Source organism: Rana temporaria, chromosome 5, assembly GCF_905171775.1.
Source record: "Rana temporaria chromosome 5, aRanTem1.1, whole genome shotgun sequence".
NCBI lineage: Eukaryota > Metazoa > Chordata > Amphibia > Anura > Ranidae > Rana > Rana temporaria.
Window position 1 is genome coordinate 421,154,498 of NC_053493.1, and position 25,044 is coordinate 421,179,541.

Below are 25,044 nucleotides of genomic sequence, written 5' to 3' on the forward strand. Positions count from 1 at the left end.
CCCCCTCCCCCATAGACACCCCAGAGGAGAGTTAGTGAAAAACTTATATAGCGCTGCACATGCGAACTAAATCGCCTCTGGGCGCTCGTTTGTCCCTTTCTCCTTTGAACTCGGAAGAGATGAGTTTTGATTTTTCTCCTAAAGGCCAAGTGATTCTCCTCCAATCGGATGCTGGTTGGTAAAGCGTTCCATAGTCTGGGGCCCTGGAGCGCAAATCTTCGTTCCCCCCTTGGACTTGTATCTGGTTTTGGGTATCTGGAGTAGATTTTGGTTGGTGGATCGCAGAATGGGATTGGGGTTGTGAGCTTTTAGTTTTTCACATAGATATTGGGGGGCGTTTCCTTGAACACATTTATGCGACAGACAGAGTGTTTTAACCACTTCCCGACCGCCGCATGTAGATTTACATCGGCAGAATGGCACGGACAGGCACATCAACGTACCTGTACGTCCCTGCCTAGACGTGGGTCGGGGGTCCGATCGGGACCCCCCCCCGCTACATGCAGCGGTCGGATTCCCGCGGGGAGCGATCAGGGACGACGGCGCGGCTATTCGTTTATAGCCGCTCTGTCGCGATCGCTCCCCGGAGAGCTGAAGAACGGGGAGAGCCATATGTAAACACGGCTTCACTGTGGCGGCGCATCGATCGAGTGATCCCTTTTAAAGGGAGACTCAATCGATGACGTCACTCCTACAGCCACACCCCCCTACAGTTGTAAACACACACTAGGTGAACACTAAATCCTACAGCGCCCCCTGTGGTTAACTCCCAAACTGCAACTGTCATTTTCACAATAAACAATGCAATTTAAATGCATTTTTTGCTGTGAAAATGACAATGGTCCCAAAAATGTGTCAAAATTGTCCGAAGTGTCCGCCATAATGTCGCAGTCACGAAAAAAATCGCTGATCGCCGCCATTAGTAGTGAAAAAAAAAAAAATAATAATAAAACTATCCCCTATTTTGTAAACGCTATAAATTTTGCGCAAACCAATCGATAAACGCTTATTGCGATTTTTTTTTTTTTTTTTTTTACCAAAAATAGGTAGAAGAATACGTATCGGCCTAAACTGAGGAAAAAAATGTTTTTATATATGTTTTTGGGGGATATTTATTATAGCAAAAAGTATAAAAATATTGCATTTTTTTTCAAAATTGTCGCTCTATTTTTGTTTATAGCGCAAAAAATAAAAACCGCAGAGGTGATCAAATGCCACCAAAAGAAAGCTCTATTTGTGGGGGAAAAAGGACGCCAATTTTGTTTGGGAGCCACGTCGCACGACCGCGCAATTGTCTGTTAAAGCGACGCAGTGCCGAATTGTGAAAACCCCTTGGGTCATTTAGCAGCATATTGGTCCGGTCCTTAAGTGGTTAAAAGTGATTCTGTCTTTCACTGGCAACCAATGAAGGGATCTCAGTGAAGGTGAGATTGATTCCCATGGTTTTTTCCCAGTCACCAGTCTAGCGGCCGTATTCTGAACGACCTGCAGGCGAGTGATCTGGTACTTTGGGAGTCCGAGGTAAAGGGCATTGGCATAGTCCAGTCTGTAGTTGACAATTGTTCCCACCACGACTGCTATGTCCTCTTTAGGAATAAATGGAATAAGTCTGCGTAGTAGGCGCAGCAGGTGGTGAGATCCGCTATAGGCTCCCCAGAACCGAGAACTGCCCCCTTATAGAGAGACCCCAGAGGAGAGAACTGCCCCCCCATAGACACCCCAGAGGAGAGAACTGCCCCCCCCCATAGACACCCCAGAGGAGAGAACTGCCCCCCCATAGACACCCCAGAGGAGAGAACTGCCCCCCCCCCATAGACACCCCAGAGGAGAGAACTGCCCCCCCCATAGACACCCCAGAGGAGAGAACTGCCCCCCCATAGACACCCCAGAGGAGAGATCTGCCCCCTCCCCATAGACACCCCAGAGGAGAGATCTGCCCCCTCCCCATAGACACCCCAGAGGAGAGATCTGCCCCCTCCCCATAGACACCCCAGAGGAGAGAACTGCCCCCCCATAGACACCCCAGAGGAGAGATCTGCCCCCTCCCCATAGAAACCCCAGACGAGAGAACTGCCCCCCCCCCATAGACACCCCAGATGAGAGAACTGCCCCCAAACAAAGAACTGCCTCCAATAGAACCCCCAGAGGAGAGAAATGCCCCCAATAGACTTTCCAGAGGAGAGAATTACCCCCCAAAGGAGAGAACTGACCCCCCCCCCAGAGGAGGTAATTACCCCCCAAAGGAGAGAACTGACCCCCCCCCCAGAGGAGGTAATTGCCCCCCAAAGGAAAGAACTGACCCCCCATAGACCGTCAGAGGAGAAAACTGCCCCCCAGAGAAGGGAATTCCCTCCCCCACCCCCCGAGCAGGGCACTGACACCATACCCCCCCCCCCCCCCCCAATGGAGTCCATTCTGCACAAATATATAGAAAGGCGTGCAGATTGCTCTGAAGCATCTTTTCTTTCTTTTTTTTAGAAATCGCATCGCATAATGATGACCACTCAGTGTGACCCAACGTATACCGGATCCTGAGCCCCCCCATCGTATACCGGATCCTGAGCCCCCCATCGTATACCAGATCCTGAGCCCACCCTCGTATACTGGATCCTGAGCCCACCATCGTATACCGGATCCTGAGCCCCCCATCGTATACCAGATCCTGAGCCCACCGTCCTATACCGGATCCTGAGCCCCCCATCGTATACCGGATCCTGAGCCCACCCTCGTATACCGGATCCTGAGCCCACCATCGTATACCGGATCCTGAGCCCCCCATCGTATACGGGATCCTGAGCCCCCCCCATCGTATACCGGATCCTGAGCCCCCCATCGTATACGGGATCCTGAGCCCCCCATCGTATACGGGATCCTGAGCCCCCCATCGTATACCGGATCCTGAGCCCCCCATCGTATACGGGATCCTGAGCCCCCCATCGTATACGGGATCCTGAGCCCCCCATCGTATACGGGATCCTGAGCCCCCCATCGTATACGGGATCCTGAGCCCCCCATCGTATACGGGATCCTGAGCCCCCCATCGTATACGGGATCCTGAGCCCCCCATCGTATACGGGATCCTGAGCCCACCCTCGTATACCGGATCCTGAGCCCCCCATCGTGTACCGGATCCTGAGCCCCCCATCGTGTACCGGATCCTGAGCCCACCCTCGTATACCGGATCCTGAGCCCCCCATCGTGTACCGGATCCTGAGCCCACCCTCGTATACCGGATCCTGAGCCCACCATCCCATACCAGGTGAGAGCCATTCCTATACAATCTATACATTCATGGCACCGTTCCTATACAATCTATACATCCGTTCCTATACAATCTATACATCCATTCCTATACAATCTATACATCCATGGAACCATTCCTATACAATCTATACATCCATGGCACCACATCTATACATATGTGGAACCATTCCTATACAATCTATACATCCATCCCTATACATCCATGGAACTGTTCCTATACAATCTATACATCCATGGGACCATTCCTATACAATCTATACATCCATGGGATCATTCCTATACAATCTATACATCCATGGGACCATTCCTATACAATCTATACATCCATGGGATCATTCCTATACAATCTATACATCCATGGGGCCATTCCTATACAATCTATACATCCATGGGATCATTCCTATACAATCTATACATCCATGGGATCATTCCTATACAATCTATACATCCATGGGACCATTCCTATACAATCTATACATCCATGGGATCATTCCTATACAATCTATACATCCATTCCTATACAATCTATACATCCATGGGACCATTCCTATACAATCTATACATCCATGGGATCATTCCTATACAATCTATACATCCATTCCTATACAATCTATACATCCATGGGATCATTCCTATACAATCTATACATCCATGGGGCCATTCCTATACAATCTATACATCTATTCCTATACAATCTATACATCCATGGGGCCATTCCTATACAATCTATACATCCATGGGGCCATTCCTATACAATCTATACATCCATGGGGCCATTCCTATACAATCTATACATCCATGGGGCCATTCCTATACAATCTATACATCCATGGGACCATTCCTATACAATCTATACATCCATGGGGCCATTCCTATACAATCTATACATCCATGGGGCCATTCCTATACAATCTATACATCCATGGGACCATTCCTATACAATCTATACATCCATGGGACCATTCCTATACAATCTATACATCCGTTCCTATACAATCTATACATCCATTCCTATACAATCTATACATCCATGGAACCATTCCTATACAATCTATACATCCGTTCCTATACAATCTATACATCCATTCCTATACAATCTATACATCCATGGCACCATTCCTATACAATCTATACATCCATGGAACCATTCCTATACAATCTATACATCCATCCCTATACATCCATGGCACCATTCCTATACAATCTATTTGGCATCTGATTCTGTGGGCACCACAGGCAGTCCAGTCTTCATCTGCCCCCCTCTAATCTTCGCAGGTTCTTCATTCATACGGTGGAAAATGTCTTTGATCTGGCTTCAGGTTGGGCAGTGCGGCAACCAGATCGGCCAAGAGTGGTGGCAGATTCTCGCCAACAGCGTCGCCGAAACCGAGCGGTAAGAGAAGACCATGGACCTAATCTAATGCCGCACTTCCTAGTTTAACCCCTTCAATACCAAGGGGGGCACTTATACCCCCTTCCGGCCCAGGCCAATTTTCAGCTTTCAGCGCTGCCGCTGTTTAAATGACAATTGCGCGGTCGTGCGACACTGCACCCAAACAGAACTTTTATCATTTTGTTCCCACAAATAGAGTTTTCCTTTGGTGGTATTTGATCACCTCTATTGTGTTTTTTTTTTTTTCAAACTTGTCCCTCTTCTTTTGTTTATAGCGCAAGAAATAAAAAGCGCAGAGGTGATCAAATATCACCAATAGAAAGCTCTATTTGTGGGGAAAAAATGATAAAAATGTCAGATGGGTACAATGTAGCATGACCTCACAATTGTCATTCAAAGTGTGACCGTGCTGAAAGCTGAAAAATGGCCTGGGCAGGAAGGGGGTGAAAGTTCCCCCGGTAGGCAAGTGGTTAAAGTAACACATCGCAAAAAAAAAATGACCTGGTCATGAAGGGGGGGGGGTAAAACCTCCAGAGTTCAAGTGGCTAAACCCATATAATATGGGGGGTAAATGTTTTAGGTCCATCAATAAAGTCGTAGAGGAAGAGACCAGGGGCGGACTGACAACTCATGGGGTCCCCGGGCAATAGGAGATTATGGGGCCCCTGGGCAATAGGAGATTATGGGGCCCCCAGGCAATAGAGATTATGGGGCCCCCAGGCAATAGAGATTATGGGGCCCCCAGGCAATAGATTATGGGGCCACACAGTACACACACATACAGTACACACACACTGAAAAGGTACTGGAGAGGTGGGGCAGCTATAATCTTGTGATTTTTTAAAAAAAAACACAGATTTTTATATACTGTCCCTGGTTTTACTGAGGCTGGCAACCCTGATGGGGCCCCCTAGTGGCATGGGGCCCTCGGGCAGTGCCCGAGTGCTCAAATGGTCAGTCCGCCCCTGGAAGAGACTACCATCTGAAGCAGACCTGGGCAAACTACGGCCCGCGGGCCGTATACGGCCCGGCGGACCTTTTAATCCGGCCCCGTTAATCACCGCGGCGGGGAACATTACAGACAGCGTTCGTTTGAACAACTGTTTTCCCCCGCCGCACATAGACACTCCCCCTTGCTCGCGATTGGACAGATCCGTCCAAGGGGGAGTGTCTATGCGCGGCGGGGAAAACGGCTGTTCAAACGAACGCTGTCTGTAATGTTCCCCGCCACGGTGATAACAGTAGGCAGGGCCGGGCGCTACCATTTAGTGCAAGAGGGGGGCGCAACCAGCCAGTGTGTCACTCACTGTCACAGCGCGGGGCCACGGGCAGCGGCACTTTACACATTGTGTGCCGACTGCCGAGTGTGCTCCTGGCTCCCTTTCCTCCTGTCACTTTGTGTGCTCGTCGCTCCCCCCCCCCCCCTTTCAGTTGGTCGTGCCGGTTCATTTCAGCGGCGTGAATTAACATTAATCGCAGCCACTGTGCCACCATAAATTGTCGCCACTGTGCCCATCACACGCAGCCACTGTTCCCATCACACGCAGCCACTGTTCCCATCAAACGCAGCCACTGTGCCAATCACATGCAGCCACTGTGCAATCAATTGTTGCCACTGTGCCAATCACACGCAGCCACTGTGCCAATCACACGCAGCCACTGTGCCAATCACACGCAGCCACTGTGCCAATCACACGCAGCCACTGTGCCCATCAAATGCAGCCACTGTGCCATCACATGCAGCCACTGTGCCAACACACGCAGTCACTGTGCCATCAATTGTTGCCACTGTGCCCATCACACGCAGCCACTGTGCCATCAATTGTCGCCACTGTGCCCATCACACGCAGCCACTGTGCCCATCACACGCAGCCACTGTGCCCATCACACGCAGCCACTGTGCCATCACACGCAGCCACTGTTTAATCAATTGTTATTGATTAAACAGTTGCTGCCTGTCCCCAGCGTCTGTCCCCCTCCTGTGTCATGTCCCCAGCCTCTGTCCCCCTCCTGTGTCATGTCCCCAGCCTCTGTCCCCCTCCTGTGTCATGTCCCCAGCGTCTGTCCCCCTCCTGTGTCATGTCCCCAGCCTCTGTCCCCCTCCTGTGTCATGTCCCCAGCGTCTGTCCCCCCTCCTGTGTCATGTCCCCAGCCTCTGTCCCCCTCCTGTGCCATGTCCCCAGCGTCTGTCCCCCTCCTGTGTCATGTCCCCAGCGTCTGTCCCCCTCCTGTGTCATGTCCCCAGCGTCTGTCCCCCTCCTGTGTCATGTCCCCAGCCTCTGTCCCCCTCCTGTGTCATGTCCCCAGCCTCTGTCCCCCTCCTGTGTCATGTCCCCAGCCTCTGTCCCCCTCCTGTGTCGTCCCCAGCCTCTGTCCCCCTCCTGTGTCGTCCCCAGCCTCTGTCCCCCTCCTGTGTCATGTCCCCAGCCTCTGTCCCCCTCCTGTGCCATGTCCCCAGCGTCTGTCCCCCTCCTGTGTCATGTCCCCAGCCTCTGTCCCCCTCCTGTGTCATGTCCCCAGCGTCTGTCCCCCTCCTGTGTCATGTCCCCAGCGTCTGTCTCCCTCCTGTGCCATGTCCCCAGCGTCTGTCCCCCTCCTGTGTCATGTCCCCAGCGTCTGTCCCCCTCCTGTGTCATGTCCCCAGCCTCTGTCCCCCTCCTGTGTCATGTCCCCAGCCTCTGTCCCTCTCCTGTGTCATGTCCCCAGCGTCTGTCCCCCTCCTGTGTCATGTCCCCAGCCTCTGTCCCCCTCCTGTGTCATGTCCCCAGCGTCTGTCCCCCTCCTGTGTCATGTCCCCAGCCTCTGTCCCCCTCCTGTGTCATGTCCCCAGCGTCTGTCCCCCCTCCTGTGTCATGTCCCCAGCCTCTGTCCCCCTCCTGTGCCATGTCCCCAGCGTCTGTCCCCCTCCTGTGTCATGTCCCCAGCGTCTGTCCCCCTCCTGTGTCATGTCCCCAGCGTCTGTCCCCCTCCTGTGTCATGTCCCCAGCCTCTGTCCCCCTCCTGTGTCATGTCCCCAGCCTCTGTCCCCCTCCTGTGTCATGTCCCCAGCCTCTGTCCCCCTCCTGTGTCGTCCCCAGCCTCTGTCCCCCTCCTGTGTCATGTCCCCAGCCTCTGTCCCCCTCCTGTGTCATGTCCCCAGCGTCTGTCCCCCTCCTGTGTCATGTCCCCAGCGTCTGTCTCCCTCCTGTGCCATGTCCCCAGCGTCTGTCCCCCTCCTGTGTCATGTCCCCAGCGTCTGTCCCCCTCCTGTGTCATGTCCCCAGCCTCTGTCCCCCTCCTGTGCCATGTCCCCAGCCTCTGTGCCCCTCCTGTGCCATGTCCCCAGCCTCTGTCCCCCTCCTGTGCCATGTCCCCAGCCTCTGTCCCCCTCCTGTGTCATGTCCCCAGCCTCTGTCCCCCTCCTGTGTCATGTCCCCAGCCTCTGTCCCTCTCCTGTGCCATGTCCCCAGCGTCTGTCCCCCTCCTGTGCCATGTCCCCAGCGTCTGTCCCCCTCCTGTGTCATGTCCCCAGCCTCTGTCCCCCTCCTGTGTCATGTCCCCAGCCTCTGTCCCCCTCCTGTGTCATGTCCCCAGCCTCTGTCCCCCTCCTGTGTCATGTCCCCAGCGTCTGTCCCTCTCCTGTGTCATGTCCCCAGCGTCTGTCCCCCTCCTGTGCCATGTCCCCAGCGTCTGTCCCCCTCCTGTGCCATGTCCCCAGCGTCTGTCCCCCTCCTGTGCCATGTCCCCAGCGTCTGTCCCCCTCCTGTGTCATGTCCCCAGCCTCTGTCCCCCTCCTGTGCCATGTCCCCAGCCTCTGTCCCCCTCCTGTGTCATGTCCCCAGCCTCTGTCCCCCTCCTGTGTCATGTCCCCAGCCTCTGTCCCCCTCTTGTGTCATGTCCCCAGCCTCTGTCCCCCTCTTGTGTCATGTCCCCAGCCTCTGTCCCCCTCTTGTGTCATGTCCCCAGCCTCTGTCCCCCTCTTGTGTCATGTCCCCAGCCTCTGTCCCCCTCTTGTGTCATGTCCCCAGCCTCTGTCCCCCTCTTGTGTCATGTCCCCAGCCTCTGTCCCCCTCCTGTGTCATGTCTATAACAAGTACTCGTACCAGTTGTCCAACAATGATATTTACTGCTTTTTATAAAGAAATACAATTGATTTTATGCAGTATGGAGTTTAGCCTTTTGGCCCGGCCCTCCAAAATATTTTTAGTTTCTCATGTGGCCCCATCGAAAAAATAATTGCCCACCCCTGATCTGAAGGAACACCACAAGACATCTAAAAACCGCTACAAAAGATGAGGAGGAGCTTAAATACGCCCCCCCCCCCCCGGGGTTAATTCCGGAGATCGGTGTTCCCAGACTGCTGAGATTCGAGGGCCGCACTCATCATATAGCAAAGGGCCACAGGTTGGGCGCCAGTGATGCATTGCATGATTAGAGAAATTACGCTTTCTTTCCTTTTTCCATTAGACATCCGTATTTCTCGCGGGACGGGTCGATCAATGCGATCTGCGTTGACAGCGAAACGAAAGTAATTCGGAGGTTGCGGCAGCAGGTGAAGAAAGGGTGAGTGACTGCGGCGGTCCCCGGGGGCTTCAAATATATTCTGAGTCGTAAGAGCTTGCAATCTATTTTAGGACAAGCTCGTGAACGTTGGTTGTTGTAGAAATATTGGCACCAATTATCTTCTATGGTGTAGAATGCAACCTTTTTTATAATACAGATCCTCGGGGGCGGGAAGATCTGGATCAACTGTGGGTATATGGGATTGTATGATATTATATATTTTTGTTTATTTTTTTATGGTTGAACTGGATGGACTTGTCTTTTTTTCAACCCCAACTATGTAATTCTCAACACAGCGGGTGTACAGACCCGGGAACTCAGCACAGGGATGGTGGGAACCCCTCATAATGGGCACAGCGGGTGTACAGACCCGGGAACTCAGCACAGGGATGGTGGGAACCCCTCATAATGGGCACAGCGGGTGTACAGACCCGGGAACTCAGCACAGGGATGGTGGAACCCCTCATAATGGGCACAGCGGGTGTACAGACCCGGGAACTCAGCACAGGGATGGAGGAAACCCCTCATATTGGGCACAGCGGGTGTACAGACCCGGGAACTCGGCACAGGGATGGTGGGAACCCCTCATAATGGGCACAGCGGGTGTACAGACCCGGGAACTCAGCACAGGGATGGTGGGAACCCCTCATAATGGGCACAGCGGGTGTACAGACCCGGGAACTCAGCACAGGGATGGGGGGAACCCCTCATAATGGGCACAGCGGGTGTACAGACCTGGGAACTCAGCACAGGGATGGTGGGAACCCCTCATAATGGGCACAGCGGGTGTACAGACCCGGGAACTCAGCACAGGGATGGTGGGAACCCCTCATAATGGGCACCGCGGGTGTACAGACCTGGGAACTCAGTGCAGGGATGGTGGGAACCCCTCATGGTCACAGCGGGGGTACAGACCCGGGAACTCAGTGCAGGGATGGTGGGAACCCCTCATAATGGGCACAGCAGGGGGTACAGACCCGGGAACTCAGTGCAGGGATGGTGGGAACCCCTCATAATGGGCACCGCGGGTGTACAGACCCGGGAACTCAGTGCAGGGATGGTGGGAACCCCTCATAATGGGCACAGCAGGGGGTACAGACCCGGGAACTCAGTGCAGGGATGGTGGGAACCCCTCATAATGGGCACAGCGGGTGTACAGACCCGGGAACTCAGCACAGGGATGGTGGGAACCCCTCATAATGGGCACAGCGGGTGTACAGACCCGGGAACTCGGCACAGGGATGGTGGGAACCCCTCATAATGGGCACAGCGGGTGTACAGACCCGGGAACTCAGCACAGGGATGGAGGAAACCCCCTCATAATGGGGCACAGCGGGTGTACAGACCCGGGAACTCAGCACAGGGAGGGTGGGAACCCCTCATAATGGGCACAGCGGGTGTACAGACCCGGGAACTCAGCACAGGGATGGTGGGAACCCCTCATAATGGGCACAGCGGGTGTACAGACCCGGGAACTCGGCACAAGGATGGTGGGAACCCCTCATAATGGGCACAGCGGGTGTACAGACCCAGGAACTCAGCACAGGGATGGAGGGAACCCCTCATAATGGGCACAGCCCTATCCCCACCACTGACCCTGATGTCATCCCTATCCCCACCACCGGTACTGATGTCATCTCTATCCCCACCACTGCCCCAATGTCATCCCTGTCTTTGCCACTGATGGCATCCCTATCAGCGCCACTGATGTCATCCCTATCCCCACTACTGCCTCAATGTCATCCCTATCCCCACCACTGATTTCATCTATATCTCAACCACCGCCCCTGTCATCCCTATCCCCGCTACTGATGTCATCCCTGTCCCCACCACTGGCCCTGATGTCATCCCTATCCCCACCACTGCCCCCGATTATCATCCCTATCCTCCCCACTGATGTCATCCATATCCCCACCACTACCACTGATGTCATCTCTTATCACCGCCCCTGATGTCATCCCTATCCCCCACCACTGTCCCTGATGTCATCCCTATCCCCCACCACTGTCCCTGATGTCATCCCTATCCCCCACCACTGTCCCTGATGTCATCCCTATCCCCCACCACTGATGTCATCCCTATCCCCCACCACTGATGTCATCCCTGTCCCCACCACTGATGTCATCCCTATCCCCACCACTGTCCCTGATGTCATCCCTATCCCCCACCACTGTCCCTGATGTCATCCCTATCCCCACCACTGCCCCTGTTGTCATCCCTATCCACACCACTGTCCCTGATGTCATCCCTATCCTCCACCACTGTCCCTGATGTCATCCCTATCCCCCACCACTGATGTCATCCCTGTTCCCCCAGCTGTACCTGATCCCATTTCCCCCCCCCCCCCCACCACTGCCCCTGATCCATAGGGAGGGGCCTGTCACGGTTTCTCGTCTGACAGAAGAAGTAGGTGGAGTCGCAGACTCCGATCTACCCTGGTTCGCATCCTTCCTAGGGAACCGATCCCAGACAGTGAAACTTGGACCTTTCACTTCAGAAGCACATAAAAGTACATGCGGAGTCCCTTTAAGGATCACCCCTGTCGCCCGTGCTCTTCAACCTCTACCCTCCGCCCACTCCTCACAATCAGCAGCAAACAGGATCTGCTCTACCACTCCTACGCCGATGACACCCAACTTTACCTTTGCATCACCAACAAAAAAGACCAATACCACGCACTAGAAAACTGCCTCTCATTGGATGACGAAGAATTCCCTCAAACGTAACCACTTCCTGACCGCCTCATGTAGATATACGTCGGCAGAATGGCACAGACAGGCACATCAATGTACCTGTACGTGCCTGCCTAGACGTGGGTCGGGGGTCCGATCGGGACCCCCCCGGGAAACATGCGGCAGTCGGTAAGCCTCGGGGAGCGATCCGGGACGACGGCGCGGCTATTCGTTTCTAGCCGCCCCCTCGCGATCGCTCCCCGGAGCTGAAGAACGGGGAGAGCCGTATGTAAACACGGCTTCCCCGTGCTTCACTGTGGCGGCACATCGATCGAGTGATCCCTTTTATAAGGGAGACTCGATCGATGACGTCAGTCCTACAGCCACACCCCCCTACAGTTGTAAACACACACTAAGGGAACACAAACTCCTACAGCGCCCCCTGTGGTTAACTCCCAAACTGCACCTGTCATTTTCACAATAAACAATGCAATTTAAATGCATTTTTTGCTGTGAAAATGACAATGGTCCCAAAAATGTGTCAAAATTGTCCGAAGTGTCCGCCATAATGTCGCAGTCACGAAAAAAATCGCTGATCGCCGCCATTAGTAGTAAAAAAAAAAAAATGAATAAAAATGCAATAAAATTACCCCCTATTTTGTAAACGCTATAAATTTTGCGCAAACCAACCGATAAACGATTATTGCGATTTTTTGGTAAAAAAAAAAAAAATAGGTAGAAGAATACGTATCGGCCTAAACTGAGGAAAAAAAAAATTATATATGTTTTTGGGGGATATTTATTATAGCAAAAAGTGAAAAATATTAAAATTTTTTCAAAATTGACGCTCTATTTTTGTTTATAGCGCAAAAAATAAAAACCGCAGAGGTGATCAAATACCACCAAAAGAAAGCTCTATTTGTGGGGAAAAAAGGACGCCAATTTTGTTTGGGAGCCACGTCGCACGACCGCGCAATTGTCTGTTAAAGCGACGCAGTGCCGAATTGTAAAAACCCCTTGGGTCATTTAGCTGCATATTGGTCCGGTCCTTAAGTGGTTAATGGATCCAAAACTGAACTTCTCTTTCTCCACGCAAACCGATAGAAAAACAATAGCACAACAGGCACACCACCCACCATCCTTGGACAAACCATCACCCCAAGCGCCAAAGTCAAAAGCCTCGGAGTCGTGTTTGACTCAGACATGACGATGGACGCACAAATAGGATCGGTAGTCAGCGGATCTCACCACCTTCTCTGCCTGCTACGAAGACTCCTCCCCTTCATCCCGGAAGAGGATACAGCGGTAGTAGTTTGGATCAATCATCAATTCCCGACAAGACTACGCAAACGCCCTCTACCTCGGACTTTCCAAATACCAGATTTCGCGCCTACAAGTCGTCCAGAACGCGGCAGCCAGACTGGTAACGAGGGGGGGGGGGGGACCTGGGAATCAATCACCCCGGCCCTGAGGACCCTCCATTGGCTGACTGTGAAGGATCGGGTTACTTTCAAGACACAAATGCACACAAAGAAACACAAGAAAATAAAACACTACACACCGAGCCGCCCCCTCCGATCAACTAGCCAAAACCCCCTCCACATCCCCAAGACCCACTATAAATCAAAAGGAGAACGAAGATTCGCAGTCCAAGGACCCCGGCTATGGAACGCTCTGCCCACGGACATCCCCTTGGAAGAAAACCATCGGGCCTTCAGGAAGAAGCTTAAGACCCACCTCTTCTAAAGACACAAGGCCGGGACGGGCTGGGAAAAGCGCCTTGAGTCGATTGAGTTCACATTTGTAGCGCTATACAAGTCGCTCACTCAGGGGCCCTGAAGGTTCTAGTTATGTCTCTGGGTGGCACTGATGGGAACTGATATGTGGCACTCATAGGCAGCACTGGCGGGCACAGATTGGCAGCACTGTTGGCAAGGCCGCCATCAGGGGGGTACAGGCAGTACACCCGGAAGTCCCCAGGGCCCAGGTTGCAACCCCCCTTTTTTTTTTTTTTTTTTTATTAAAGGGCCCCCGGATGGCTACCCCTCTTTCTTTTTCTTTTTCTTTTTCTTTTTCTTTTTCTTTTTCTTTTTCTTTTTCTTTTTCTTTTTCTTTTTCTTTTTCTTTTTCTTTTTCTTTTCTTTTCTTTCCTTTCTTCCTTCTTTCTTCCTCCTTTGTAAAGGGCCCAGAGGTTCCCAGGGCAACCCCCAAATTCGTGATTCACGCCTTCCCCCGCTTCTCAATTAGTGGCGGCACCCCCCCACTTCTCAATTCGCGGCAGCCCCCCCCCACTTCTCAATTCGCGGCAGCCCCCCGCTTCTCAATTTGAGACGACAGCACCCCCCCAGTACTCTGCTTCAGGGGGCCCATGCCTGAATCTGTGTAAGGGGTCCCCATAATTCCTGATGGCGGCCCTGACTGTTGGGGCTGTGCCCGGATTGTCGGTCCCCTGTGTGGTTTTGCCGGTTTTCGGCTCTCGCCAATAACCAGCAAAATCCTGTTTTCGTTGCGATCAGCTACGATTGGACACAGCTGATCACGTGGTAAAAAGCCGCCACGATTTGCTCTTTACCCCGTTATGTCAGGGGGGGGCATGCAAGGCAGTGGGAGGACCTCGTATGACGGCCTCCGTGGCAAAGTGCGGCCGCGCTGTAGCCAACATTCGGCTATAGTGTAGTCACGAAGGGGTTAATGACACCCCAAAAACAGGTGTGGTTGATAGAACCGGGACCGCGTGGGTATGAACATCCGATTCCAGAGCAGCATAAAAAATGTAAAAAAGACGTGCCTGCCCCTTTTTCATGTGGTTGAGGTGCGATTTGAGCCGTAAAAAAAAGAATGCACGAATCGCATGTGATGCCAGCCTAGAAGTGGATATACAATGTGTTCGGGGGGGGGGGGGTGTTTATATTGGGGGTGTTGGTCGCACACATTGTACGAATAATAATAGATGGTTTTGTTCCTCCTCAGGTACTTCAGAGACGCCAATATCATTGTGGGGCGGAGAGGAAGAGGAAATAACTGGGCCTATGGTAAGAGGAGGGGGCGGCTCCCAACACACAAAGGGGACACATTTTATTGTTTTTGGTGGGTTTTTTTTTTTTTTTTTTTTTTTTTTTTTTTTTTTTTTTACCATTTTATTATTATTATTATTATTATTATTATTATTATTATATTACCATTTTATTATTATTAAAATGGTATTTTATAATAATAATAATAATAATAATAATAATAATATTTATTACCATTTAATAATAAAATGGTAATATAATAATAATAATAATAATAAAATGGTAATTAATAATAACCATAATAATAAAATGGTTATTATTATTATTATTTTTTTATTACCATTTTTTTTTATTATTATTATATTACCATTTTATTATTATTAAATGTTAATAAATAAATATAATAATATTACCATTTTAATAAAAATAAAATGGTAATATAATAATAATAATAATAATAATAATAATAATTACCATTTTATTATTATGGTTGTTGTTGTTGTTGTTGTTGTTGTTGTTGTTGTTGTTATTATTATTATTACCATTTTATTATAATAATAATAAAATGGTAATTAATAATAATAACAATAATAAAATGGTTATTATTATTATTATTATTATTATTTATTATTATATTACCATTTTATTATTAAATGGTAATAATAATAATAATAATATTACCATTTTAATAATAATAAAATGGTAAATAATAATAATAATAATAATAATAATAATAATAATAATAATATTATTATTATTATATTTATTACCATATTTATTTTTTCACTGTAACCGCCTCCCGACTGCCCTTTTAATAGATATACTGCCACAGGGTGGCCGTTCTGTGCAGAATCGTGTGTATATACATGACTCTGCACTTCCGGGTAGGGGGTCACAGCAGAAGCCGATCAGCGGGTGCCAGCCAATAGATGTCCGCCGGCACCCGCTGATTGGCATGGAGCGAGACAGGGCGTTATGAAAGCTGGTCCGTTGTTGGGTGCAGTGGAATACTTCATATTACAACCACCAGGCCAATCCGTTTTTATTTTACTCTCCATTCCTCTTCCCCGCTCTAGGGTACCGTGACACAGGAATGGGGGCAGATCAGAGCCTGCTGGAGCGGACGATGGAGAGTTTCCGCAGAGAGGTGGAGAGGAGAGACTGCTACAGTGGCACGGTGATCCTGCACAGTCTGTGTGGCGGCACTGGATCCGGTACGTACACCAACCTTCTGTTATAGTGTTTGACCGTCTCTTGTAATATGTCTGCAGTCTCTGACCCTCTCCTGTATTATGTCTGCAGTCTCTGACCATCTCCTGTATTATGTCTGCAGTCTCTGACCATCTCCTGTATTATGTCTGCAGTCTCTGACCATCTCCTGTATTATGTCTGCAGTCTCTGACCATCTCATGTAGTATGTCTGCAGTCTCTGACCCTCTCCTGTAGTATGTCTGCAGTCTCTGACCCTCTCCTGTATTATGTCTGCAGTCTCTGACCATCTCCTGTATTATGTCTGCAGTCTCTGACCATCTCCTGTATTATGTCTGCAGTCTCTGACCATCTCATGTAGTATGTCTGCAGTCTCGGACCGTCTCCTGTATGATGATCAATGACGGCTTTTGTATCTGTGTGTTTTTATAAAAAAAAAATGTAACTGGTGTTTTCCTTGTAAATATAATATTTCTGTATTTTTTTTGTGTCCTCTGTGGGTGTTGGTTAAATTTTTTTTGCCTTCGCTCCATCAGGTCTGGGTTCCCATCTGTGTCAGGAGATCAGAGACAGCTATCCGGCGGGTCACTTGCTGAGCGTAACTGCGGCACCCCACGAGACCGGCGACACCCCATTACAGCATTACAACTCCCTGCTCTGCCTGTCCTACCTGCAGAGGTGAGCTGAGGGTCCTTCTGTTACTGGATATAATGATTTGCTGATGCTTTATCACAGAGGGAAGCTGCCTGATTGCCAAGAGGAACGCCCCACTGAGAAGGACGAATTGCCTTCCCCCCCATTTAACCCCCTTCCTGCCCAGGCCAATTCTCAGCTTTCAGCGCTGTTGCACTTTGAAGGACAATTGGGCGGTCATACACTGTACACATATGATATTTTTATCATACAAATAAAGCTTTCTTTTGGTGGCATTTAATCACCACTGGGCTTTTTATTTTTTGCACAAACAAAAAAAACGAACATTTTGAAAAAAAAAAACTGTTTTGGTATAAAATTTTGAGAACGGGTTTTTCTCCTTCACTGACGGGCACTGATGAGGTGGCAGTGGTGGGCACTGATAGGTGGCACTGATGAGGTGGCAGTGGTGGGCACTGATGAGGTGGCAGTGGAGGGCACTGATGAGGTGGCAGTGGTGGGCACCGATAGGTGGCACTGATGAGGTGGCAGTGGTGGGCACTGATGAGGTGGCAGTGGTGGGCACTGATAGGTGGCACTGATAAGGTTGCAGTGGTGGGTACTTATAGGGAGCACTGATAGGTGACACTGATTGGCAGCACTGGTGGGCCCAGTTGGGACTGCACTGACAATTAGGACACTGATCAGGACAGACTGCCTGCCCTGGTCTCTTTTACACAAGCCGGTTATCAGCTCTCCTCTTCTCTCCTCATGCTGCCAGCGTGAGGAAAGCGCTGTTAATAACTGGCTTCTGTTTACATCTGTGACCAGCTGTCATTGGGTACAATGAGTGAGTGAAAAACGTATATAGCGCAACACATGCGAACTGAATCGCCTCAGGGCACTTGGTATCCTATTCTACATCTACATGAAGATGTCATTGTTTTATTTGTTACTGCGATGGGTCCCATTCTACATCTAAGCGAAAACCTGTTATTGTTTTTTAGGTACTGCAATGGGGTTCCATTCTATACCTAAGTGAAGATGTGTCATTGTTTTATTGAGTTCTGTGATGGGGCCCTATTCTACAGCTAAGGGAAAGCATGTGCTTGTTTTATAGGTTCTGTGAAAGAGTCCTATTGTACATCTAAGTGAAAACATGTGCTTGTTTTATAGGTACTGCGATGGGGTCCTACTCTTCTCCAATGACGATGTGATGAAGAGGGCAGCCTCCACAGCTGAGAAAAAAACCTTCTCTTCTTCCGGTCTTCAGCCAGTAGTCTCCCTCACCGCGATGAATGCACACATTGCTTCTTGTCTAGCCGGCCTTCTCTATCCCGTGTATTCCCTGAAGACAAGGAGGTACCGCTTATCAGTGCTCTTTCTGCTCACTTCTGTATACAAATGTGGGATGGTGTCCTCTGATTGTTGAACATTATGGCCCAGATTCACAAAGACTTACGACGACGTATCGGTAGATACGCCGTTGTAAGTCCGAATGGACTTACGGGACGTCGGGGACAGCCGTCGAATTTCACGTTGTTTACGTAAGCCGATTCAGAATGGGGCTGGGCGTAGGTTACGTTCACCTCAAAAGCATTGACTATTTGCGACGTGATTTTGAGCATGCGCACTGGGATACGTTCACGGACGGCGCATGCGCCGTTCGTTAGGCGCGTCATTTACGTGGGGTCACAATTCATTACCATACAACACGCCCACTACAGCCTACTTTGAATTACGCGCGCTTACGCCGGCCCATTTACGCTACGCCGCCGTAACTTAGGACGCCAGTGCTTTGTGAATACTGCACTTGCCTCTCTAAGTTGCGGCGGCGTAGCGTAAATAAGATACGCTACGCTCACACAAAGTTACGCCGCCCTACGTGAATCTGGGCCCTTATTTCTTACCAAAAGCTATCAAAGTAGTATTCAACCCTCAGTGTTTTTTTAGTTTAACATATTGGGCCAGATTCAGAAAGATCAGCAGATCTTTCTGCTGGCGTAACGTATCTCATTTACGTTACGCCGCCGCAAGTTTTTCAGGCAAGTGCTTTATTCACAAAGCACTTGCCTGTAAAGTTGCGGCGGCGTAGCGTAAATCGCCCGGCGGAATTCAAATTCGGCGGGTAGGGGGCGTGTATCATTTAAATGATGCACGTCCCCGCACCGAACGCGACTGAATCCCAGTGCGCATTTCTCCAAATGACGTCGGCAATTCGTCATGCTTTCGACGTGTACATAAATTACGTCCATCCGTATTCGCGAACGACTTACGCAAACGACGTAAAAAATTCAAATTTTGTCGCGGGAACGACGGCCATACTTAACATTGGCTGCGCCTCATAGACCCAGGGGTAACTATACGCCGGAAAAAGCCGAACGCAAACGACGTAAAAAAAAAGCGCCGGGCGGTCGTTCGTTTTTGAATCGGCGTAACTCCTGATTTGCATATTCCTCGCGTAATAATACGGAAGCGCCACCAAGCGGCCGGCCTGGAATTGCAGCCTAAGATCCGACGGTGTAAGTCACTTACACCTGTTGGATCTTAGGGAGATCGATGCGTAACTGATTCTATGAATCAGTCGCATAGATACGACGGCCGGACTCAGAGATACGACGGCGTATCAGGAGATACGCTAGCTTCTGATGTCTTAGTGCTGTTTCCCTGAACTTCTGGTCTTCGCAGGAAAAGGTTAACAGTGGACAAGGCAGTCTTTCACCAGTCTGTAAGTTTAGACAAAGCAGGAGGGCGTAGCAGAGGATTGCCTTGTCTAGGCTATGGGGGTTGTGTGTTTCTATTGATGCACACAGTGGATGGAGACACAGCTCTAGTCCATAGGAGTCACTCAAATGTGATTTACATTTTTGTTTTGGAAGCCAGTCGGAGTCATTTAAGCCATTGACCTGCTTATGTGTTTAAAATGGCAGAACATGAAATGTACTTTGTCTCCTGATGAGTCTTGTTGGTTGTCTTGTAGCATGGTCAGTATGGGGCTGGAGCCCTGGGAGCTGATCCGATCCCTGTGTCCGATGCCCAGCATGAAGTTTCTGCATACGGCTCAGGTCTGCAGGAGGTAAGGCTGCTTACACCTCATCGTTAGTGTCAGTGGGAGGAATAGTGTCCCATCATTGGTGTCAGTGGGAGGAATAGTGTCCCATCATTGGGGTCAGTGGGAGGAATAGTGCCCCATCATTGGGGTCAGTGGGAGGAATAGTGCCCCATCATTGGGGTCAGTGGGAGGAATAGTGCCCCATCATTGCTGTCAGTGGGAGGAATAGTGTCCCCTCATTGGTGTCAGTGGGAGGAATAGTGTCCCATCATTGGTGTCAGTGGGAGGAATAGTGTCCCATCACTGGTGTCAGTGGGGGCATTGTTAGGGGGAATACCTGGAAGTGTTGCACATAGTGTTTATGTACTTTGGGTTGTACTTTGATCATTTTGTTGTCTTGACAAGCTGTATGATTCTGGATCCAATATTTTATATTCCAACAGGGGAACTGCATTCTGGGATAAGGTGACCTCCTCCGTGGTGCAGACGGTCCCTCGAGCAAATCCTCAGGGTCAGCTGGTATCCTTTCAAAGTGAGAAGTCCTGCTGGTTAGCACCCCCCCCCCCCCAGGCTCAGTTAAAGTGGTTGAAAACCTCAGACATGAAATGGGAACAAAGCACATCCCTCCGTAGTGTGACCTTGTCTCAATTCAGAGCACTGAATGTAATTTCTGTCTGCTGCCCCCTTCCTCTGCTATCTGCATTCTGACATGTGAAACCAAATGGTGTCAGGGAGCTCCAGCACACAGCCCACGATTGACGGCCTCGGCTCTGTTCCTGTGCGCTGTGTGGAGGGGGTTGTCTCTTCCCTCCAATTAGCTCTGAGCTCTCCTCGCTAAGTTCTGCAGAGTGTAACTTCAGCTCTCCGCCCTCTTTTTTTTTTTTTTTCTGCTTTATAAATTCAGTACAGCGGAACCTCGGATTACGAGTATGATCCGTTCCAGGAGAATTCTCGTAAACCAAAGCACTTGCCTATCAAAGCGAGTTTGCCCATAGAAGTCAATGGGAACGGAGATAATTTGTTTCGCATTGACTTCTATGGCATGCAATATAGCATGTGGCCAGAGGTGGGGGGGGGGCCGGAGAGCCTCGGAAAAGCTCAGGCGGATCATTGGGATAGTAATCACAAAATATCACAATACATCATAAAAGGTGCATGGTAACAATCCATGTATATCACCAACATTCATGTCCCCTACTAGGAAGGATCAAAATATGGTGGATCCCCACGGATGTCCTTGTTCTCAACATGTTTCGCGAAATTCTAGAGCTTCATCAGGAGACTATATGAAAACAATCATTGGGATAGTAATCACCACATTTCATAATACATGCATGGTAACAATCCATGGATATCACCAACATTCATGTCCCCTACTAGGAAGGATCAAAATATGGTGGATCTCCACGGATGTCATTGTTTTCAACATGTTTCGCGGAATTCTAGAGCTTCATCAGGAGACTATCTGAAATCAATCATTGGGATAGTAAACACTAAATATCACAATACATCATAATCGGTGCACGGTAACAATCCATGTATATAACCAACATTCATGTCCCCTACTAGGAAGGATCAAAATATGGTGGATCCACACAGATGTCATTGTTCTCAACATGTTTCGTGGAAATTCTACCGCCTCATCAGGAGAATATCTGAAATCAATAATTGGGATAGTAAACACTGTCCAATACATGAGGAATTATTAAACAGGCAAATAGGGAAGGGGGGGAAAAAGAGCACTGTCATTTACCCGGGACCCAAGCCTAGCTGGGGTCAGAGCGCCACCAAAAGGTCCCACCACGGCGGCTAAGGGGGGATTGTGCAGAAATGAACGATTGTCTATATTAAATAATAACAATGTTTTAGGCTTCATTTCCACTGGCGTTTTTACAGCCACTGTTAGCCTTTTTTACAGCTTAAAAACGCCTGTCCATGTTTATTTTGTAAAAAAAAAAAAAAAAAAATTTTTTGGTGAGCTGCAGCTTTAAAAATGCCGCGGTCGCGTTTTTGAGCGTCTGGCGTTTTTACAGCTCTACTCTGGAGCTTCAGAACGCCCTGGTCCTGCGTTTTTTTTTACAGCTCAAAAACGCCTATGTGGGCATGATGCCATAGAATAACATGGACAGGCGTTTTTAAGCTGTAAAAAACGCTCAGAAAAGTGGCTGTAAAAACGCCAGTGGAAATGAAGCCTTACAAATGGACATGTGCAAAAAAAAAATTTGTTTCCGTTACATTGTTTTTTTTTTTTGCTTTTTTTTCGGGAATTCAGAATTTTTGAATTTCCAATTTTTAGAATTTCGGATTTCCGAATTTTTGAATATTCACATTTCTGACTTTCGAATCTTCGATTTCGTTTATTGTTTTTTTTTTTTTTTTTGGAATTTCAAAATTTTGACAATCTGAATATCTTAAAAAAAAAAAAAAAAAAGAGAAAATCAGTAAAAATCTAAATAACTATTAAATTATAGGTATTGGAATTTCCTTTTCAAATTTGGCTGTCAGTGAATGTAAGGAATACGAATTTATCCAAAGTTACGAATTATCCGAAATACCGATTGTCGCATCTAAACAAATGGAACGTTACAAATGAATAATAAAAAGTTTATTATTGTTATTATTAGGTCGTTACGTTCCAATCACTTAGATGCGGCATTCGTTATTTTGGATCGTTCGTAACTTCGGGTAAATTCGTATTCCTTACATTCACTGACAGCCAAATTTGAAAGGAAATTCCAATACCTATAATTTAATAGTTATTATTAGTTACTGTATATACTCGAATATAAGCCGAGGCACCTAATTTTACCATAAAAAACTGGGAAAAGGTATTGACTCGAGTATAAGCCTAGGGTGTCCATCTGCATGCCTCACTGTGCCCATGCCTCACTGTGCCCATGACTAGACTGACGTTTAACATAGGAGTCCATGGAAGGGGTGCCCCGGCTTTGAAAAATCGGTGCTCCCCGGCCGTAGGTCCCCCAGACAACAAACTTTGCACATTTATAGAGGAGAAATGGGGCTACATGTGCGCCAAGTTCTGGGTCCAGGGGACCTACAACCTTCCGGTACCAGCTCCCCAAAGTCACCGGAGAAATGACCATTTAACATAGGAGTCTATGGAAGGGGTGCCTGGCTTTGAAAAATCGTTGCTCCCCGGCCATAAGTCCCCTGGACAACAAACTTTGTACATTTGTAGAGGAAGAGTGGGGCTATGTGTGTGGCAAGTTTGGGGTCCAGGGGACCTACAGCCGGCCGGTACCGGGTCCCCAAATTCCGGGAGATCAGGCGCAAAAAGGTGACTCGAGTATAAGCCGAGGGGGGCGGCATTTTCAGCACAAAAAAAATGTGCTGAAAAAACTTGGCTTATACTCGAGTATATACGGTAGTTAGTTCAGATTTTCAGTTTTTAAATTTTTGGATTTTCATTCTATAGAATTTTCAGATTTTCATTTTTTTGATTTATGGATTTTCGAATTTCGAAATTTCGGTATTCTGTCATTTCAAATTTCCGAATTGCATATGTCTAAATCAATAAACAATGTTTTAACCGTAAGAAAAACATTAGGAAAAATAGAAGGGGGGGGAGGAAACAAAAGCAAAGACAAAAATAAAATAAAACAAGTGGAGGGGGAGGAAAAATGAAAGAGGAGGGAAAGAAAGGGGGAGGAGGCACGGGAGGAAAAGGGGAAGGAAAGGAAGGGGAATGGAAGAGGAGGGAAAGAAAGGTGGGGGGTAGGAGGAAGGGGAATGGAAGAGGAGGGAAAGAAAGGTGGGTAGGGGACAGGAAAGGAAGGGGAATGGAAGAGGAGGGAAAGAAAGGTGGGAGGGGGGATGGAAGAGGAGGGAAGGAAAGGGGGGGAAGGGGAATGGAAGAGGAGAGAAGGAAAGGTGGGGGGGAAATAGAAGAGGAGGGAAAGAAAGGGGGGGGGGAGGGGAATGGAAGAGGAGAGAAGGAAAGGTGGGGGAGAAATAGAAGAGGAGGTAAAGAAAGGTGGGGGGGAGGAAGGGGAATGGAAGAGGAGGGAAAGAAAGGTGGGGGTGGGGGCTGAACGAAAGGAAGGGGAATGGAAGAGGAGGGAAAGAAAGGTGGGGGGAGGAAAGGAAGGGAAATGGAAGAGGAGGTAAAGAAAGGTGGGGGGGAGGAAGGGAAATGGAAGAGGAGGGAAAGAAAGGTGGGGGGAGGGGAATGGAAGAGGAGGTAAAGAAAGGTGAGGGGGGGAGGAAGTGGAATGGAAGAGGAGGGAAAGAAAGGGGGGGGGAGGGGAATGGAAGAGGAGGTAAAGAAAGGTGAGGGGGGGAGGAAGTGGAATGGAAGAGGAGGGAAAGAAAGGTGGGGGGGGAGGAAGGGGAATGGAAGAGGAGGGAAAGAAAGGTGGGGGGGGGGAGGAAGTGGAATGGAAGAGGAGGGAAAGAAAGGTGGGGGGAGGAAAGGAAGGGGAATGGAAGAGGAGGGAAAGAAAGGTGGGGGGGAGGAAGGGGAATGGAAGAGGAGGGAAAGAAAGGTGGGGGGGGACAGGAAAGGAAGGGGAATGGAAGAGGAGGGAAAGAAAGGTGGGGGGGGACAGGAAAGGAAGGGGAATGGAAGAGGAGGGAAAGAAAGGTGGGGGGGAGGAAGGGGAATGGAAGAGGAGGGAAAGAAAGGTGGGGGGGGGGCAGGAAAGGAAGGGGAATGGAAGAGGAGGGAAAGAAAGGTGGGGGGGGGACAGGAAAGGAAGGGGAATGGAAGAGGAGGGAAAGAAAGGTGGGAGGGGGGATGGAAGAGGAGGGAAAGAAAGGGGGGGAAGGGGAATGGAAGAGGAGAGAAGGAAAGGTGGGGGGGAAATAGAAGAGGAGGGAAATAAAGGGGGGGGGAAGGGGAATGGAAGAGGAGAGAAGGAAAGGTGGGGGAGAAATAGAAGAGGAGGTAAAGAAAGGTGGGGGGGAGGAAGGGGAATGAAAGAGGAGGGAAAGAAAGGTGGGGGTGGGGGCTGAACGAAAGGAAGGGGAATGGAAGAGGAGGGAAAGAAAGGTGGGGGGAGGAAAGGAAGGGAAATGGAAGAGGAGGGAAAGAAAGGTGGGGGGGAGGAAGGGAAATGGAAGAGGAGGGAAAGAAAGGTGAGGGGGGGAGGAAGGGGAATGGAAGAGGAGGGAAAGAAAGGTGGGGGGGGAGGAAGGGGAATGGAAGAGGAGGGAAAGAAAGGGGGGGGGGGAGGAAGGGGAATGGAAGAGGAGGGAAAGAAAGGTGGGGGGAGGGGAATGGAAGAGGAGGTAAAGAAAGGTGAG

The 25,044-nt window shown here is 49.5% G+C and overlaps 1 protein-coding gene across 1 annotated transcript in view; it reads left to right on the forward strand.

The window, feature by feature from the left end:
* LOC120941688 (tubulin delta chain-like) overlaps positions 1 to 25,044 on the forward strand; it is a 48,222-nt gene that overhangs the window by 2,752 nt on the left and 20,426 nt on the right. Inside the window, exons 2-10 of the mRNA XM_040355242.1 lie at positions 2,479 to 3,259; positions 4,540 to 4,657; positions 9,104 to 9,199; positions 14,842 to 14,903; positions 15,962 to 16,099; positions 16,631 to 16,772; positions 17,904 to 18,089; positions 19,708 to 19,803; positions 20,223 to 20,298. Of these exons, the coding sequence (XP_040211176.1) occupies positions 4,563 to 4,657; positions 9,104 to 9,199; positions 14,842 to 14,903; positions 15,962 to 16,099; positions 16,631 to 16,772; positions 17,904 to 18,089; positions 19,708 to 19,803; positions 20,223 to 20,298 (891 nt within the window). The 5' untranslated portion in view covers positions 2,479 to 3,259; positions 4,540 to 4,562. The remainder of the gene's footprint in view (positions 1 to 2,478; positions 3,260 to 4,539; positions 4,658 to 9,103; positions 9,200 to 14,841; positions 14,904 to 15,961; positions 16,100 to 16,630; positions 16,773 to 17,903; positions 18,090 to 19,707; positions 19,804 to 20,222; positions 20,299 to 25,044) is intronic.